Source organism: Nerophis ophidion, linkage group LG08 (assembly GCF_033978795.1).
Source record: "Nerophis ophidion isolate RoL-2023_Sa linkage group LG08, RoL_Noph_v1.0, whole genome shotgun sequence".
NCBI classification, from domain to species: domain Eukaryota; kingdom Metazoa; phylum Chordata; class Actinopteri; order Syngnathiformes; family Syngnathidae; genus Nerophis; species Nerophis ophidion.
In genome coordinates, this window is record NC_084618.1 from 33,879,438 (window position 1) to 33,897,471 (window position 18,034).

The 18,034-nt window shown below is 41.0% G+C and overlaps 2 protein-coding genes across 5 annotated transcripts in view; one reads left to right on the plus strand and one right to left on the minus strand.

Annotated features, from left to right (window-relative positions):
• Nucleotides 1-18,034, minus strand: part of lg08h6orf136 (linkage group 08 C6orf136 homolog) — a 32,678-nt gene that overhangs the window by 1,342 nt on the left and 13,302 nt on the right. For all 4 annotated transcript variants that reach the window (XM_061908346.1, XM_061908344.1, XM_061908343.1 and 1 more), the window contains 3 exons: nt 12,326-12,991; nt 9,435-9,523; nt 9,158-9,358 (listed from right to left, as the gene is read on the minus strand). In XM_061908346.1, coding sequence (XP_061764330.1) covers nt 9,158-9,358; nt 9,435-9,523; nt 12,326-12,991 — 956 coding nt within the window. The remainder of the gene's footprint in view (nt 1-9,157; nt 9,359-9,434; nt 9,524-12,325; nt 12,992-18,034) is intronic.
• Nucleotides 89-4,113, plus strand: LOC133557665 (uncharacterized). Its single transcript, XM_061908349.1, has 2 exons — nt 89-438; nt 3,674-4,113. Exons 1-2 carry the CDS (start codon nt 105-107, stop codon nt 3,943-3,945), a joined length of 606 nt encoding a protein of 201 aa, XP_061764333.1. The 5' UTR covers nt 89-104; the 3' UTR covers nt 3,946-4,113.

Below are 18,034 nucleotides of genomic sequence, written 5' to 3' on the forward strand. Positions count from 1 at the left end.
AACGCTGTGAAGTAGGAAAGGGGTAGGATTAAATAAGCCTTGCTTCTTCCTACTCCTTTTCGGACATGATGTAAAGTGAAATGCCGGACAGTTCTGCAGACTTCATGGCTGGCTCGCATCGTGGTCACTCCGTGATCACGTACGACCGCCAGACACTTCTGGATATGGACATATTGGGCCGTTTTGGACTGATAGACGCGGGCGTGCTAAACATGCTAACTAGCATGGGGATTCGTCGGCGGCTACGTCCAGCGGCCTGTGAAGCAGGGGAGTCTAGTAGCAGCGGGGGCCGTCTACGGAGCAGACGCCAGCGGTGTGATCGGAAACGCGGATGTCGAGCGGGGCTAAAAACAAAGCAGAAGGCTAATCCCCACAGAACACCACTTTCCTCCATCCCGAAGACGGATTTAGATGGAAAATGCGAGACTACTGGTCTGGGTAAGGAGTCAGTTAAATTAGAACAAGTTTTTTCTGCTTTGAGTGTTTCAGAGTTGGACATGTGTTTTACTGAGGTGGCTAACTATGATGCGTGCAGTTTATCAAAGCAACAAACAAACAATCGGAAAATCCCCGTTACTGAGGTGGCTAACCATGATGCGTGCAGTTTATCAAAGCAACAAACAAACAATCGGAACATTCCCGTCGTATCAATTCCTAGATATGGTCGTAATTATACTGAATGCACTGGGCATAATAAACACAACATTATTAATATTGCTACTACGGATAATTTGATAAAAAATTCCCTAAAACAGCCCACTACCTATAATATAGGTTTTTTAAACATAAGATCATTGTCTCCCAAAACGTTGTTAGTTAATGATATTATCAGAGACAACAATCTTAACGTCATCGGTCTCAGTGAAACCTGGCTTAAACCAAACGACTTTTTTGCGCTAAATGAGGCATGTCCTCCTAACTTTACACATGCGCATATTGCCCGTCCGCTTAAAAGGGGTGGGGGGGTCGCACTAATATACAACGAAAACTTTAACCTTAGTCCTAACATAAATAATAAATATAAATCGTTTGAGGTGCTTACTATGAGGTCTGTCACACCGCTGCCTCTACACCTGGCTGTTATCTACCGCCCCCCAGGGCCCTGTTCGGACTTTATCAATGAATTCTCAGAGTTCGTTGCTGATCTAGTGACACACGCCGATAATATAATCATAATGGGGGACTTTAATATCCATATGAATACCCCATCGGACCCACCGTGCGTAGCGCTCCAGACTATAATTGATAGCTGTGGTCTCACACAAATAATAAATGAACCCACGCATCGCAACGGTAATACGATAGACCTAGTGCTTGTCAGGGGTATCACCGCTTCCAAAGTTACGATACTCCCGTATACTAAAGTATTGTCCGATCATTACCTTATAAAATTCGAGGTTCAGACGCATGTTCGTCAAACTAATAATAATAATAACTGCTATAGCAGCCGCAACATTAATACGGCCACAACGACAACTCTTGCTGACCTACTGCCCTCGGTAATGGCACCATTCCCAAAGTATGTGGGCTCTATTGATAACCTCACTAACAACTTTAACGACGCCCTGCGCGAAACCATTGATAACATAGCACCGCTAAAGTTAAAAAAGGCTCCAAAAAAGCGCACCCCGTGGTTTACAGAAGAAACTAGAGCTCAGAAATTATTATGCAGAAAGCTGGAACGCAAATGGCGCACGACTAAACTTGAGGTGCACCATCAAGCATTTAGTGATGGTTTAATAACTTATAAACGCATGCTTACCTTAGCTAAAGCTAATTATTACTCAAATCTCATCCACCGTAATAAAAACGATCCTAAATTTTTGTTTAGTACGGTAGCATCGCTTACCCAACAAGGGACTCCTTCCAGTAGCTCCACCCACTCAGCTGATGACTTTATGCAATTCTTTAGTAAGAAAATTGAAGTCATTAGAAAGGAGATTAAAGACAATGCGTCCCAGCTACAACGGGGTTCTATTAACACTGACACGATTGTATATACGGCGGATACTGCCCTCCAAAATAGTTTCTCTCGTTTTGAGGAAATAACATTAGAGGAATTGTTACAACGTGTAAATGGAATAAAACAAACAACATGTTTACTTGACCCTCTTCCTGGGAAACTGATCAAGGAGCTCTTTGTATTATTAGGTCCATCAGTGCTAAATATTATAAACTTATCACTTTCCTCGGGCACTGTTCCCCTAGCATTCAAAAAAGCGGTTATTCATCCTCTTCTTAAAAGACCTAACCTCGATCCTGACCTCATGGTAAACTACCGACCGGTGTCTCACCTTCCCTTTATTTCAAAAATCCTCGAAAAAATTGTTGCGGAGCAGTTAAATGAACACTTAGCGTCTAACAATCTATGTGAAACCTTTCAATCCGGTTTCAGGGCAAATCACTCGACGGAGACAGCCCTCGCAAAAATGACTAATGATCTATTGCTAACGATGGATTCTGATGCGTCATCTATGTTGCTGCTCCTCGATCTTAGCGCTGCTTTCGATACCGTCGATCATAATATTTTATTAGAACGTATCAAAACACGAATTGGTATGTCAGACTTAGCCCTGTCTTGGTTTAACTCTTATCTTACTGATAGGATGCAGTGTGTCTCCCATAACAATGTGACCTCGGACTACGTTAAGGTAACGTGTGGAGTTCCCCAGGGTTCGGTCCTTGGCCCTGCACTCTTCAGCATCTACATGCTGCCGCTAGGTGACATCATACGCAAATACGGTGTTAGCTTTCACTGTTATGCTGATGACACCCAACTCTACATGCCCCTAAAGCTGACCAACACGCCGGATTGTAGTCAGCTGGAGGCGTGTCTTAATGAAATTAAACAATGGATGTCCGCTAACTTTTTGCAACTCAATGCCAAAAAAACGGAAATGCTGATTATCGGTCCTGCTAGACACCGAACTCTATTTAATAATACAACTCTAACATTTGACAACCAAACAATTAAACAAGGCGACACGGTAAAGAATCTGGGTATTATCTTCGACCCAACTCTCTCCTTTGAGGCACACATTAAAAGCGTTACTAAAACGGCCTTCTTTCATCTCCGTAATATCGCTAAAATTCGCTCCATTCTGTCCACTAAGGACGCTGAGATCATTATCCATGCGTTTGTTACGTCTCGCCTCGACTACTGTAACGTATTATTTTCGGGTCTCCCCATGTCTAGCATTAAAAGATTACAGTTGGTACAAAATGCGGCTGCTAGACTTTTGACAAGAACAAGAAAGTTTGATCACATTACGCCTGTACTGGCTCACCTGCACTGGCTTCCTGTGCACTTAAGATGTGACTTTAAGGTTTTACTACTTACGTATAAAATACTACACGGTCTAGCTCCATCCTATCTTGCCGATTGTATTGTACCATATGTCCCGGCAAGAAATCTGCGTTCAAAGGATTCCGGCTTGTTAGTGATTCCCAAAGCCCAAAAAAAGTCTGCGGGCTATAGAGCGTTTTCCGTTCGGGCTCCAGTACTCTGGAATGCCCTCCCGGTAACAGTTCGAGATGCCACCTCAGTAGAAGCATTTAAGTCTCACCTTAAAACTCATTTGTATACTGTAGCCTTTAAATAGACTCCCTTTTTAGACCAGTTGATCTGCTGTTTCTTTTCTTTTTCTTCTATGTCCCACTCTCCCCTGTGGAGGGGGTCCGGTCCGATCCGGTGGCCATGTACTGCTTGCCTGTGTATCGGCTGGGGACATCTCTGCGCTGCTGATCCGCCTCGACATCTCTGCGCTGCTGATCCGCCTCCGCTTGGGATGGTTTCCTGCTGGCTCCGCTGTGAACGGGACTCTCGCTGCTGAGTTGGACCCGCTTTGGACTGGACTCTCGCGACTGTGTTGGATCCATTGTGGATTGAACTTTCACAGTATCATGTTGGACCCGCTCGACATCCATTGCTTTCCTCCTCTCTAAGGTTCTCATAATCATTATTGTCACAGACGTCCCACTGGATCATTATTGTCACCGATGTCCCACTGGGTGTGAGTTTTCCTTGCCCTTATGTGGGCCTACCGAGGATGTCGTGGTGGTTTGTGCAGCCCTTTGAGACACTAGTGATTTAGGGCTATATAAGTAAACATTGATTGAAATGATATGAAATTGTGTGATGTATTATGCTGTAAGTGTGTTCATGTTCGAAATAAACTAAAGAAAGAAAGTCTCACTATTTGGGGAAAAAAAACATTAAAAGGAGACAGACTCTTTACTTATAATGTTGTATACGATTGCGTTTTAAATTAAACTGGTTTCTAAAGGTATTTTGTTATCCTGCAATACTAAGATATTCAAATACAAAGTGGCTAGCAACAAGCAAGCTAATCGTAGCTTTTAACAAGCATGCTAATTGCTAGCTGGCAACAAGCAAGCTAATCGTAGCTTTTAACAAGCATGCTAATTGCTAGCTGGCAACAAGCAAGCTAATCGTAGCTTTTAACAAGCAAGCTAATTGATAGCTGGCACCAAGCTTGCTAATCACTACTCTAGCTGACGGCTAAAGTGATAATCGCTAGATATCTTACTTGCTAACATGAATATAACAATATATTTATTTATCTATGCTTCTGTTATAATCACTACAAACAGCACAGCGAGTAGTGTAGCCATATGTTACTGCCATTGCTGAACTACATAGAGGTTGGTTCAAAGATAATGCAGATTTTAACACATTTGAATTTATGGAAAAATTGTGGGGGAAATTTACAAACATAAAATAAATAGAAAAAGTAATGAACCAAAAATTTCGCAACCCCCCTTTTTCCCTTCATTCCACCGCTCCTCAGTTAGTGTCTGTTTAGCTATTGAGGATGATAAAGTATCCATCACTACACACTTTTGTTTAAAGTATAACATTTGGGTACTGACTAGAGGTGGGATGAATAATAGATTTTTAGATGCATCGCAATTCGGACATGGACGATTATAGAATCGATTAGTAAACATCTATATGCGATGTATTTATTGTAAATAAAGTAATGCAGACAGTTGTAAAACATGGCTGATGCAGCGAGCCATCTCACCGAAATATCCGACGAGCTTCTTTACTATCGGGCACTTATGTTCTAGTTTTGCACATTTTCTTTAATTCAAAAAATGTGGGAATTAATAGAACTGTTTTCTTATTCCTAATTGCTTTTTAAAGTTGCAAGTTATAAACGCTTCTTTAGCGAAAGGAAAATAAATGTAAAACGGCATAAATATACATAAAATAAAGGCCTACTGAAACCCACTACTACCGACCACGCAGTCTGATAGTTTATATATCAATGATGAAATATTAACATTGCAACACATGCCAATACGGCCTTTTTAGTTTACTAAATTGCAATTTGAAATTTCCCACGAGTTTCTTGTTGAAAACGTCGCGGAATGATGACCCGTACGCGTGACGTCACGGACTGTCAGGAAATATTAGCAGCTGCACCGGCAAAAAGTCGTCTGCTTTAACCGCATAATTACACAGTATTTTTGACATCTGTGTTGCTGAATCTTTTGCAATTTGTTCATTTAATAATGGACACTATAAAAAACAATACGTTGGTGGAAAGCAGTGGATTGCAGCTGTCTTTAGCACCGAGACACAGCCGATGTTTCTTTGTTTATTGTGGAGCGGAGCGGTCAAGCGAACATGTTTTCTCTACGTCAATCAGCATGTTTTTGGATGGGAAAATTGTGATATATATCTTACTAGAGACATCATTGGATTATTTGTCGTCCTGCAGCAGCTGTTTAAAAGGCAGCTGTGAGCTTGGCTCCTCGGCTTCTCTCTGAGACACTTGGTGTTCACCGCAGCCATCCGACCTTGAGGTATGTCTTTTCAATCTTTAAAATCTCACTAAAACACTATTAAAACAATAAGCAGATAGGGGATCTTCCAGAATTATCCTAGTAAATGTGTCTAATTACATCTGAAACGCTCACACTGCCACCGCTTTTTTTTTTTTCCGTAGTCCTTCACTATCAATATCCTAATTCACGAATCTTTCATCCTCGCTGAAATTAATGGGGAAATTGTCGCTTTCTCGGTCCGAATTGCTCTTACTGCTGGTGGCTCCCATTAAAAACAACGTGAATATGTGTGGAACCCAGCAACTCGTGAAGTCACGCGCACATACTTCGGTAAAGGCAGGGATTTTCTATTAGCGACAAAAAGTTGCGAACTTTTGGCAATATCGCGAAATTATCAAGTATGACATAGAATGGACCTGCTATTCCCGTTTAAATAAGAAAATCTCATTTCAGTAGGCCTTTAAAGATGCATCAATAATTGATTTTTAATCAAATCGTAGCTCCTGAATCTCAATCGAATCGTGAGGTGGTCCCACCTCTAGTACTGACAGCGTACATACTGCATTTTACTGCACTCAAAACACTAAGTATGTATACAACTAGTGATATTTCTATTGACCACACAACCATGGTAATATTTAGAACTGAAGTAAATGGTCAAGCTGTCCTGATACAGTTTTTCACTTTCGATACAATACCCATATTGCAGCCTTGACAATTAACCGATATCGTTCCAATATGATTTTAGCACAAATAATACATACATTTTACTTGTTTTGTAGTGCGGGATATTAGAAAAGGCTTAATCAAATGATGTGTTGTTGGGATGGCTGAATGCTGGATCTTTGCGGAGTCATTGGTCTTACAAACCCCGTTTCCATATGAGTTGGGAAATTGTATTAGATGTAAATATAAACGGAATACAATGATTTGCAAATCATTTTCAACCCATATTCAGTTGAATATGCTACAAAGACTATTTGATGTTCAAACTGATAAACCTTTTTTTTTTTGCATTTAAACAACTTTAGAATATGATGCCAGCAACACATGACAAAGAAGTTGGTAAAGGTGGCAATAAATACTGATAAAGTTGAGGAATGCTCATCAAACACTTATATGGAACATCCCACAGGTGTGCAGGCTAATTGGGAACAGGTGGATGCCATAATTGGGTATAAAAGCAGCTTCCATAAAATGCTAAGTAATTCACAAACAAGGATGGGGTGAGGGTCACCACTTTGTGAGCAAATTGTCGAACAGTTTTAGAAAAACATTTCTCAACGAGCTATTGCCGGGAATTTAGGGATTTTACCATCTACAGTCCGTAAAATAATCCAAAAGTTCAGAGAATCTGGAGAAATCACTGCACATAAGCGATGATATTACGGACTTTTGATCCCTCAGGCGGTACTGCATCAAAAACTGACAGTGTGTAAATGATATCACCACATGGGCTCCGGAACACTTCATAAAACCACTGTCAGTAACTACAGTTGGTTGCTACATCTGTAAGTGCAAGTTAAAACTCTACTATGCAAAGCCAAACCCATGTATCAACAATATCCTGAAACGCCGCCGGCCTTGCTGGGCCTGAGCTCACCTAAGATGGACTGATGCAAAGTGGAAAGGTGTTCTGTGGTCTGAGGAGTCCACCTTACAAATTATATTTGGAAACAGAGGACGCAGTGTCTTCCAGAACAAAGAGGAAAATAACCATTCGGATTGTTATAGGCGCAAAGTTCAAAAGCCAGCATCTGTGATGGTATGGGGGTGTATTAATGCCCAAGGCATGGGTAACTTACACATCTGTGAAGGCACCATTAATGCTGAAAACTCCATACAGGTTTTGGAGCAACATATGTTGTCATCCAAGCAACGTTATCATGGACGCCCCTGCTTATTTCAGCAAGACAAGTGTTACAACAGCGTGGCTTTGTAAAAAAAGAGTGCGGGTACTTTCCTGGCCTGCCTGCAGTCCAGATCTGTCTCCCATTGAAAATGTGTGGCGCATTATGAAGCGTAAAATACGACTGTTGAACGACTGAAGCTCTACATAAAACAAGAATGGGAAAGAATTCCACTTTCAAAGCTTCAACAATTAGTTTCCTGAGTTCCCAAATGTTTGAGTGTTGTTAAAAGAAAATGTGATGTAACACTGGTGAACATGCCCTTTCCCAACTACATTGGCACGTGTTGCAGCCATGAAATTCTAAGTTAATTATTTGCACAAAAAAAAAAAAGTTTATGCGTTTGAACATCAAATAGCTTGTCTTTGTAGTGCATTCAATTGAATATGGGTTGAAATGGTTTGCAAATCATTGTATTCTGTTTATATTTACATCGAACACAATTTCCCAACTCATATGTCTCCTTAGCGGGTAAATTTCTTTGTTTGTCCAAGGTGGGTTGCTGTAGTCAGGAAATGCAGCTTTTTTCCATTGCGTTGAATGTGGTCAATCGTTTTGTTGAGCCCCACAAATTTTTTGTACTGTATGTGTTGTACTTAATACAATCTATTAGTTATGTGCATCTTCGATGTAATTTTGATTAGCAAATTTGGACATGTGTTGAAATCGCCATGTAATAACACCAATGCTAATCAGTGGCATATCCCATGTACATTAGAATCAAGCTAGCACATTTGAATGCATTGTGTTTATCTTTTAACAGGACTAGGGATGTATACCGAATCCGATACTTTTATGACATTGACCGAATCTCGCCAGTGTCACGAAAAATCCAACAGTGCCATCATACGCTACCTGGGTTGCGCGTGACGTCATGCCTAGTTGCCGACATTGCACTTTAGCACTTAGCGATCACTCCAGCAGCACTGAGAGCGGACTCCGCTAAACTACCTCTAGCTAAAATTGACTAAAAAAAACGCTACAATGTAAGTAAAGTAAGGCTCCACGTTTCCAAAAACTTACTAGCTTAATAAACATTGGCTTTGCAATTGACAATATTAGCATTAGCAATATTATACGGTGATTTTAACATCTACAACTTTGTCAATGGAACTACAGTACAACTAAGATGCACATTTCAATCGAACAGCTGGTGCCTAATAAGTACAATATTACAGTATTGAAACTTTTTAGGGCACAACAAGACTTAACAGCAAAGACTGCACTAACTAACCAACCATCCCACCATTAGCCGTACACTACTGCCAACTAATTTTTTGGACTTGCAACTGTAATTTAGACTCAGAAATATGATAATAAAACAAGATATAACAACTGGACAGCATTTACCATACATTTTTTGGATGATTTTGGGTGTCAAATTTGCTGAAAAGAAAGTGAACGTGAGCATTAGAAGCCATGTGCGCTACCTGTACAACTGGGATTTATCTTTGCGGTAGATGCGTAGCATCAGCAAGTAAAAGGGAAGGCCCCTGAGCCGCCAACGAGCCTTGATTGTCCCGTCCTCCAGATGCTTGGTCAGCTTGAGCACCTCCAGGCGCACGTCCACAAAGTACACCAGACACAGAAGGCGGAAAATGGCGATGTTGAGCTGGTATGCAAAGCGTCCTCTACGGAGATGGTCGGGTCAGACGGGAAGGGAGCAAAAAAGTCAAACAGCAGCAACAGGTGCTTAAGCACATTTACCTGGTCTTGGTATTGAGAAGACCGTTGATGAATTCAACATCATTGGAGTACATGCTGTAGTCATGAGTCTTATGGAAGAAATTTGGCAGCTGCAAGACATACGTTGAACAGTCAGTTCTTTTCATATCTTTGTTTTTTTTGCACTAACCTCTAAAAATCTAAAATAAATAATCAGCCAGAGGGGATTCCTTTTAGTGTTCCACATTGAAAGGCATTAATCGAAAATGGCCAATCACACACATTTTTCACGTAAATACCATATTTTTCTAAATATAAGTCGCACCTGCCGAAAATGCTTAATAAAGAAGGGGAAAAACATATAGGTCGCACTGGAGTATAAGTCGCATTTTTGGGGGAAATTTATTTGATAAAACCCAACACCAAGAATAGACATTTGAAAGGCAATTTCAAATAAATAAAGAATGGTGAACAACAGACTGAATAAGTGTATGTTGTATGAGGCATAAATAGTCAACTGAGAAGGTGCCTGGTATGTTAATGTAACATATTATGGTAAGAGTAATTCCAATAACTGTAACATATAGAACACGCTATACGTTTACCAAACAATCTGTCACTCCTAATCGCTAAATCCGATGAAATCTTATACGTCTAGTCTCTTACGCGAATGAGCTAAATAATATAATTTGATATTTTACGGTAATGTGTTAATAATTTCGCACATGAGTCGTTCCTCAGTATAAGTCGCACCCCCTGCCAAACTATGAAAAAAACTGCAATTTATAGTCCGAAAAATACGGTCGTCCGATAACGATCAGTGGGATTTAAGGATATAACGATTTCAAAATCTCACAGCATGATATTATCATGATATTAAGACCACGGTACAATATAATTGTGGTATGTGTCCAAAGAAAAGACTTAAGAATGTCATAATGTGTCAAATGACATGGCAGGAATCTTTAGGATAAACACACTTACTGTAATCAAACACAAACATAATTCTCAGATGTCCTAATCTTATTCAGTACAACATGAATTTTTAAGTGCAAATAATTGTGTTGCAACATCTACTGTGTATCTCAACTTTTACTTTTTGAGGTGTCCTCTACAGTGGAATTTTATTTTACATCACTTGGGAAAATGCAGTTCCTCCGAAAAGTTAACTCACATTTTAACTTTCAAGTAATGGCAATACCCCAGAATTTTTGGGGGAAATAAACAATTCCTCTTATGTACTACACTACAAAGTGGAACACACTTCACTTATTGCTTCCTGCTACATCAACAATATGATTTGCATGAGTAGCTGGACAGGAAAAATACATAAATAAAAAATACTTTTATGATACATATATTTTTTTTCTTGGTGTGCAATACTTTAGCTCAGTGTGCAAAATGGGAGTCAAACTAGTGTTTGTTTTTTAATTTTTTCATCTATAGATCTTATCTTTTAGTTCGCACTATGCGTTATTTATTACTCCTTTATAGTTTTCCATTACATTTTACTTTTGTTACTGTATGTAAAAAAACTGCATTGCAATCGCAAAATTTCCCCATTTAGAATAATAAGTGTATCCCTACCTATTCTTAAGTGTGAAATGTTAGAAAAAGATTGATTAAATACAATTACTCAGAACGATGGTAGGTAAAAAAAACAACAATTTAATGTATGATGTCTTGAAGTTGAAGTGGAGTGATTGTTGTTTCGGTGACACAGATTGGCCACAATAATAAGATAAATGAGGCGGACACGTGTGTCACTGGATACTTCCAAATACGCTTCTACCTTAGAGACTTTTTATCTGTAAGTACAGTGGCACCTCAACTTGCGAGCACATTACGTTCTAAGACCAAGCTCAGAATACTGTATCTTAACGCAGCTCCGCTTATTAAAATTAATTAACATAAATGGAGTTGGTGCTCGCAAAACACATTATAGCATGTAACATGTCCTTAAAAAAACCCAACTAAATTTAGAGGATATTGTTTGGAAAACAATACAACAGCACTACAAACAACTACAGTAGTTTTATATATACCGGTAAAAATAATACAGAATATTCCAAATTACCCGTAAATTAAGGAACTTACAATTTGAGGTAATGATTTAGTTATTTGATACTTGAAGTTGTTTATATTGACACTTTGAATTAAGGACACTTATTACATATGTCTAGCTTGCGTGCTTAGCTGTTGTGTAGCTGCTAGCGCCACAAAGTAAATTTTATATCACGGTTATGTGAGTGTGAATGTTGTCTGTCTATCTGTGTTGGCCCTGCGATGAGGTAGCGACTTTTCCAGGGTGTACCCCGGCTTCCGCCCGAATGCAGCTGAGATAGGCTCCACCGACCCCCCGCGAACCCAAAAGAGACAAGCGGTAGAAAAATGGATGGATGGATGGGTTATTTTTAACACAGTATTATTGAATGTAAAAATTTAAAAAATATGATTATGGTAATATTTACCATGGGGAGTTTTGCCACAGTTAAATTTGCCACATTGTTAAATTCCTATTGTCAGGTAGCTCCTAGCTAGCAATCATTGGCACTTACTACTAGCTAGTGATTATGGAAGCCAGCTGCTAGTTAGCAATTAGTGCGCTATAGGCCTACCATGTTTACCTTTTGTAAATAACTTCACTAAAATATAAGAAAATACTATTTTTGTCAGCTTTTTGCAGGATATTTAGCAGGTAGTAAACTCGCTGTCGGCAGCATTTATAGCTGAGATTTTATACAATCAACACTCTCTTGTTTTTTTTTGGTGATACTGGACCTATATGTTTTGGTGCTTGCATGATGGAAATCACTTCCTTTGAATAGCATACGTTGGCAGGCTCTAGATTTGAATGTAATGTTGGGCTTTCTCTGCTAAATTAAAGCACTTTAGTCAAGTCAATGAATCAGGACACATGGTTACACACATACCTCGCTCCTCAGTCTTTCGTGCACCATGGCCAGTCTTTGCTCTCTTTCACTGTCTCCTTCGTGGTGCTGTCCCTCTGCTGGAGCTGCCTGGCTATACAGAGTAGCGTGCAACTCCTTCATCTTGTCCCTCTCAAGTCCAACACACTGCCTAAAGTTCAGCCTGTCGTGCGCAATCGGTTGTCTTGTTCCCGGGCAATGGAAACAATAAAAGTGAGAGCCATAAATGTAGGGTGCGGGACACTTCTCGGCTTTGAACAGGCTCCTAAAACTGTGGTGTCTCTTTTCTGTGTCGTCGCCACTTCTCTTGACGACGTTGATGTCGTCCTCTCTGCTTCCGTCCACCGTGGTCAACAGAAAGGGCAACTCAGAAGACTTGTAAGTCCCAGGCGTAAGCAACTCTGCTAGTTTTGTCTGACCGAACAAAGGGATCTCCATGGTGGTGCGCATGGTGCCCGGCTCACCCAGTCGCACCAGCACACACACACGGAGCGACTCCTGCCAGTCATCATCGTTGTAAGCGGCCTTCTGCGGCTGGCTGGCATGATGAAAAGGTTGTGAAAGGACTGGCTTCTTGACGCTCTGATATCGTAGGCTGTTGGGGGGCGCCAGGGCCCATGATGCACTGCTGAGAGGACGTGCTGGACAGAGCCACTGTGAGTCCGCTACCTGAAAAACACACACGACATGATCTTCAACGCCATCAACATTTTTTACCAAGATCATTTTTAATGTTAACGTTTCATTTGCCAACAACTAGCTGTAGGCTGGATTCACTTTATTCTATTAAAGTTGGCCATTACTACTGAGATGTACATTTTTTGTCGTTTCAGAGACACTACACCAGGGGTCTCAAACAACTTTGATATGACAATTTAATGTTGGTGCGGCCTGCGAGTTTAATATGAAAGGCGCTTGACAGCGTCATACTTGCCAACGTCCCCAATTTTCCCGGGAGACCCCTGAATTTTAGGGCACCAATTCTATAGAAGCCCATGTCGATATTTACCAGATCGACAATATTCAGGGAGTGCCATAATGGCACTGCCTTTAGCGCCCCCTACATCCTGAACTGACAGCAAGCAAGACCAGTTGTATGTTGCATTCGGCCATGTAAGACGCACGTGTGGTGTTGCAAGATATATTAGATCAACAGCTACTCACGTCACACTAAGGGCGGCCGTAAAAAAAAACTAACACTGTTACAAATATGTGCCAGACTGTGAACCCACACCAAACAAGAATGACAAACACATTTCGGGAGAACATCCGCATCGTAACACAACAGAACAATTACCCAGAATCCCATGCAGCCCTGACTATTCCGGACTACAATATACACAACCCCGCTGCCACCAACCCCCCACCCTCCCTACTTGCGTCGGTTGAGATGTTGTATATTGTAGCCCGGGAGACTTAGTACTGCAAGGTGTTCTGGGTATTTGTTCTCTTGTGTTTAAGTTGTGTTAAGGTACGGAAATTCTCCCAAAAAGGGTTTGTCATTGTTGTTTGGTGTGGGTTCAAAGTGTGGAGCATATTTGTAACAGTGTTAAAGTGATTTATACGGCCACCCTTAGTGTGACCTGTATGGCTGTTGACCAAGTACGTCTTGCACCCACGTACGTTGTTCTGCACAATAATAATAATAATAATAATAATGGATTAGATTTATATCGCGCTTTTCTATTGTTATATACTCAAAGCGCTCACAGAGAAGTGGGAACCCATCATTCATTCACACCTGGTGGTGGTAAGCTACATCTGTAGCCACAGCTGCCCTGGGGTAGACTGACGGAAGCGTGGCTGCCAGTTTGCGCATACGGCCCCTCCGACCACCACCAATCATTCATTCATCATTCATTCACCGGCGTGAGCGGCACCGGGGGCAAAGGGTGAAGTGTCCTGCCCAAGAACACAACGGCAGCGACTTTGATGTCCATAGGTGGGAAGCGAACCTGCAACCCTCAGGTTTCTGGCACGGCCGCTCTACCCACTATGCCATGCCGCCCCAAGTCTCATACATCATGTTACAGAGCCGGTACATTGGTTGTGTGATGTAAAAGCGTGTGTGATGACATGTAGTGGAGCAGTAGTCTTCTTTTGAGGGTGCGCAGACCCCTGGAGGTACTTGAAGGTATGCAAAGGGACAAGTGAGATTTATTAAAAACATTCTAAAAAAAATAGCAGCAATTCATTAATCCTTTAAAAACATGTTTATTGAATAATATTTCAATTAAATATGAATGTAAGTTCATAAACTGTGAAACAATAATACAATAATCCAACATTCAGTGTTGACAGCTAGACTTTTCATGAATACGTTCCATAAATATTGATGTTAAAGATTTCTTTTTTTGTGAAGAAATGTTCAGAATTAAGTTGATGAATCCAGATAGATCTCTATTACAATCTCAAAGAAGGCACTTTATGTTGATGATTACTTCTATGTGTATAAATCTTAATTTATAATTGAATCATTTATTCTTCAAAAAGGTTTTTAGTTATCTTTAAATATTTTTTTCAAAAATAGTTCAAGAAAGACCACTACAAATAAATAGATAGATAATACTTTATTGATTCCTTTGAGCAATATTTTGCACTGTTATACAATTTAATAAATCAGAAACTGATGACATAGTGCTGTATTTTACTTCTTTATCTCTTTTTTTAACCAAAAATGCTTTGCTCTGATTAGGGGGTACTTTAATTAAAAAAATGTTCACAGGGGGTACATCACTGAAAAAAGGTTGAGAACCACTGTTGTAGAGGACGTTAAAGGCAGTGCAGTCACTGCAGCCCTTAATAATGTCGGCCGGGTGAAAATTGGGACCAATTCGGGAGAATGGTTGCAACGGTAGATTTTCGGGAGGTGCACTGAAATTCAGGAGTCTCCCGGAAAAATTGTGAGGGTTGGCAAGTATGTTGCTAGGGCGGGAAAGACATTCTTAGAAGGTGAATTCATTAAAAAGTGCATGTTAGATTTTTTAAGAAATCTTTTCTTGCTGCCCAGCCTCACCCAGTTTCTGCATCCAGTGCATTGAGTTTGAGACCATTGCACTACACCCAATCAATGCCATTGGCTTTTCCAATGATGTGATTTGTCTGGATTTTGATCGTTCCTCCCAAAATGGCTGTCATACCAACGAGCATGTTATATCTTTTTGTTTTTTAAGGTTAAATTTTAGAGTATTTGGTTAAAGAGATGATTTTAAAGACAGTGTAAACAAGTATCAGCTGAAAATGCAGACGAAAAAAATGCTGAGCGCAAATTGATTAGGTACGACTGAATTAAACAAAGATTTTAGGCAAAAACAACTAACCTTTGTATGAAAAATTTTTTAGTACAGAGTATAAATCTATTAAAGGGGTTGTTTGCAACATTAACACAGATGTCAAGAGGGCGATAACTTTTCAATGTGTTTTAAGCATCATATCCAGCTCTCTTACGGCTTCTCAGCCGTAATGACTTAACTACGTACGTACGTATATAACACATGCATGTGCATTAGCTGTGGGTGTTGTTAGCTAATGATAGCGATTTGGATAGTTAGCATTAGATGTCATTGAATTTATATTCTATATATTTACAACATTCAAGCAAATTGTTTTTTGCTCTTTTTGGACTGTTTTTGCATGTGTGCACGTGCTCTCTACATGTGCGTGTTGACGAGACAGGGTGAGTTTACGATGAATTGATTAACGTGGACCCCACTTAAACAAGTTGAAAAACTTATTCGGGTGTCACCATTTAGTGGTCAATTGTACGGAATATGTACTGTACTGTGCAATCTACTAATAAAAGTTTCAATCAATCAATCATAAGTTACCGCCGTAAACACCAATAATTTTTTTCGGGCTGGCATAAATGTTATTACACAAACATGGTCATCTTGAAAAATATAAACAGTAAACACCAGTCATTTTTTCCAAGCTGGTAGCAAAAAATTTTTTACACCAACTGTGAATTGTGAAAAAGATCAACTGTTTTGTTTTGTTCAAATGTGTTCTGTTAAACCACTAACAGTAACGTAAGCTGTAGGTGGGTTGCAATCACATGACAGAGGCACATTTGGTTACTTCTGGCGATGGCCTAAGCTCCAGTAGACTACTGTTTATTTACTTGAATCATTAGGTTTTAATTCAAAAGATGCATACAGAGCCACTGCCCTGCCCCCCCTTGGACGATCTGATCACAACCTGGTGCTTTTAACATGTCATTATGTTCCTGCTGTGAGGAGGCAGCCCATCTCAACAAAATCCGTGCAGATGAGGAACCAGGAGGCATGCATTGCCCTGCAGGACTGCTTTGAGTCTACAGACTGGGAAGTACTCTGTAAGCCCCACGGGACAGATATCGACAGCATCACAGACTGCATCACAGATTACATCAATTTCTGTGAGGACTCCATCATCCCTACAAAAACTGTCCATTGCTACCCAAATAACAAGCCCTGGATCACCAGCCAGCTAAAGGTGCTGCTGAATAAAAAGAAGATAGCCTTCAGATGCAGTGACCGGGACGAGTTGAGGAGGATACAGTGGCAGCTTAAAGTCCAGCTGCAAGAAGGGAAAGATGCCTACAGGGGAAAGCTAGAGGCTAAACTCCAGCAAAACAACATTTGTGATGCGTGGAAAGGCATGAAAGCCATCACAGGCTTTAACAACAAAGCCAAACTGCTGGATGGGGGTGCAGACAGAGCCAACGAGCTGAATTTGTTCTTCAACAGATTTAGCAATGCACCCATTACCGGCCCACCCCCTCTACTCCTGTCTTCACACACAAACTCATTCTCTGATACCTGCCACTGCTGTTCCCACCTCCCCCACTGAGAAAGCCAGCCTGACACCAGGACACGTGAGACGACAGCTGGAGAGAGTCAATCCAGCCAAGTCAGCAGGCCCTGACCGAGTCAAGTCCTGGGTACTGAAGACTTGTGCTGCTCAGCTGACTGTGATCCTCCATTTCATCTTCAACCTGAGTCTGAAGCTAGAACGGATACCAGTGCTATGGAAAACATCCTGCATAGTGCCAATGCCCAAGAAGCCCATCCCATCGGGCTTGAACGACTTCAGACCTGTTGCCCTGACGTCCCAGGTCATGAAGGTCCTCGAAAGACTTCTACTGGAACAGCTGAGACCCCTGGTGGCTCCTTCCCTGGATCCTCAACAGTTTGCATATCAGCCCCATGTAGGAGTGGATGATGCTGTTATCTACCTGCTGCATTGTGCTCACTCTCACCTGGATGGTGGGAAGGGCACTGTGAGGATCATGTTCTTTGATTTCTCCAGTGCCTTTAACACCATTCAACCAATTCTGATGAGTGACAAGTTACTCAGGATGGGTGTGAGTTCCTCCATTGTCTCCTGGATCACTGATTACTTGTCTAACAGGCCCCAGTTTGTGCGACTGAGTAGCTCCCTGTCAGATACTGTGGTCAGTGGTGTAGGTGCTCCACAGGGGACTGTCCTGTCTCCTTTCCTGTTCACCCTGTACACCTCAGACTTCCAGTACAGTTCCAGGTTCTGCCACCTGCAGAAATATTCTGATGACTCTGCTGTGGTCGGGTGTGTCAGAGAGGGACAGGAATTGGAGTATAGGACACTGATTGCTAACTTTGTGGAGTGGTCTCAGGCGAACCATCTGGTCCTTAACGTGGACAAGACCAAGGAGCTGGTCATCGACTTCAGTAAGAGTATGACCCCGGTGGAGCC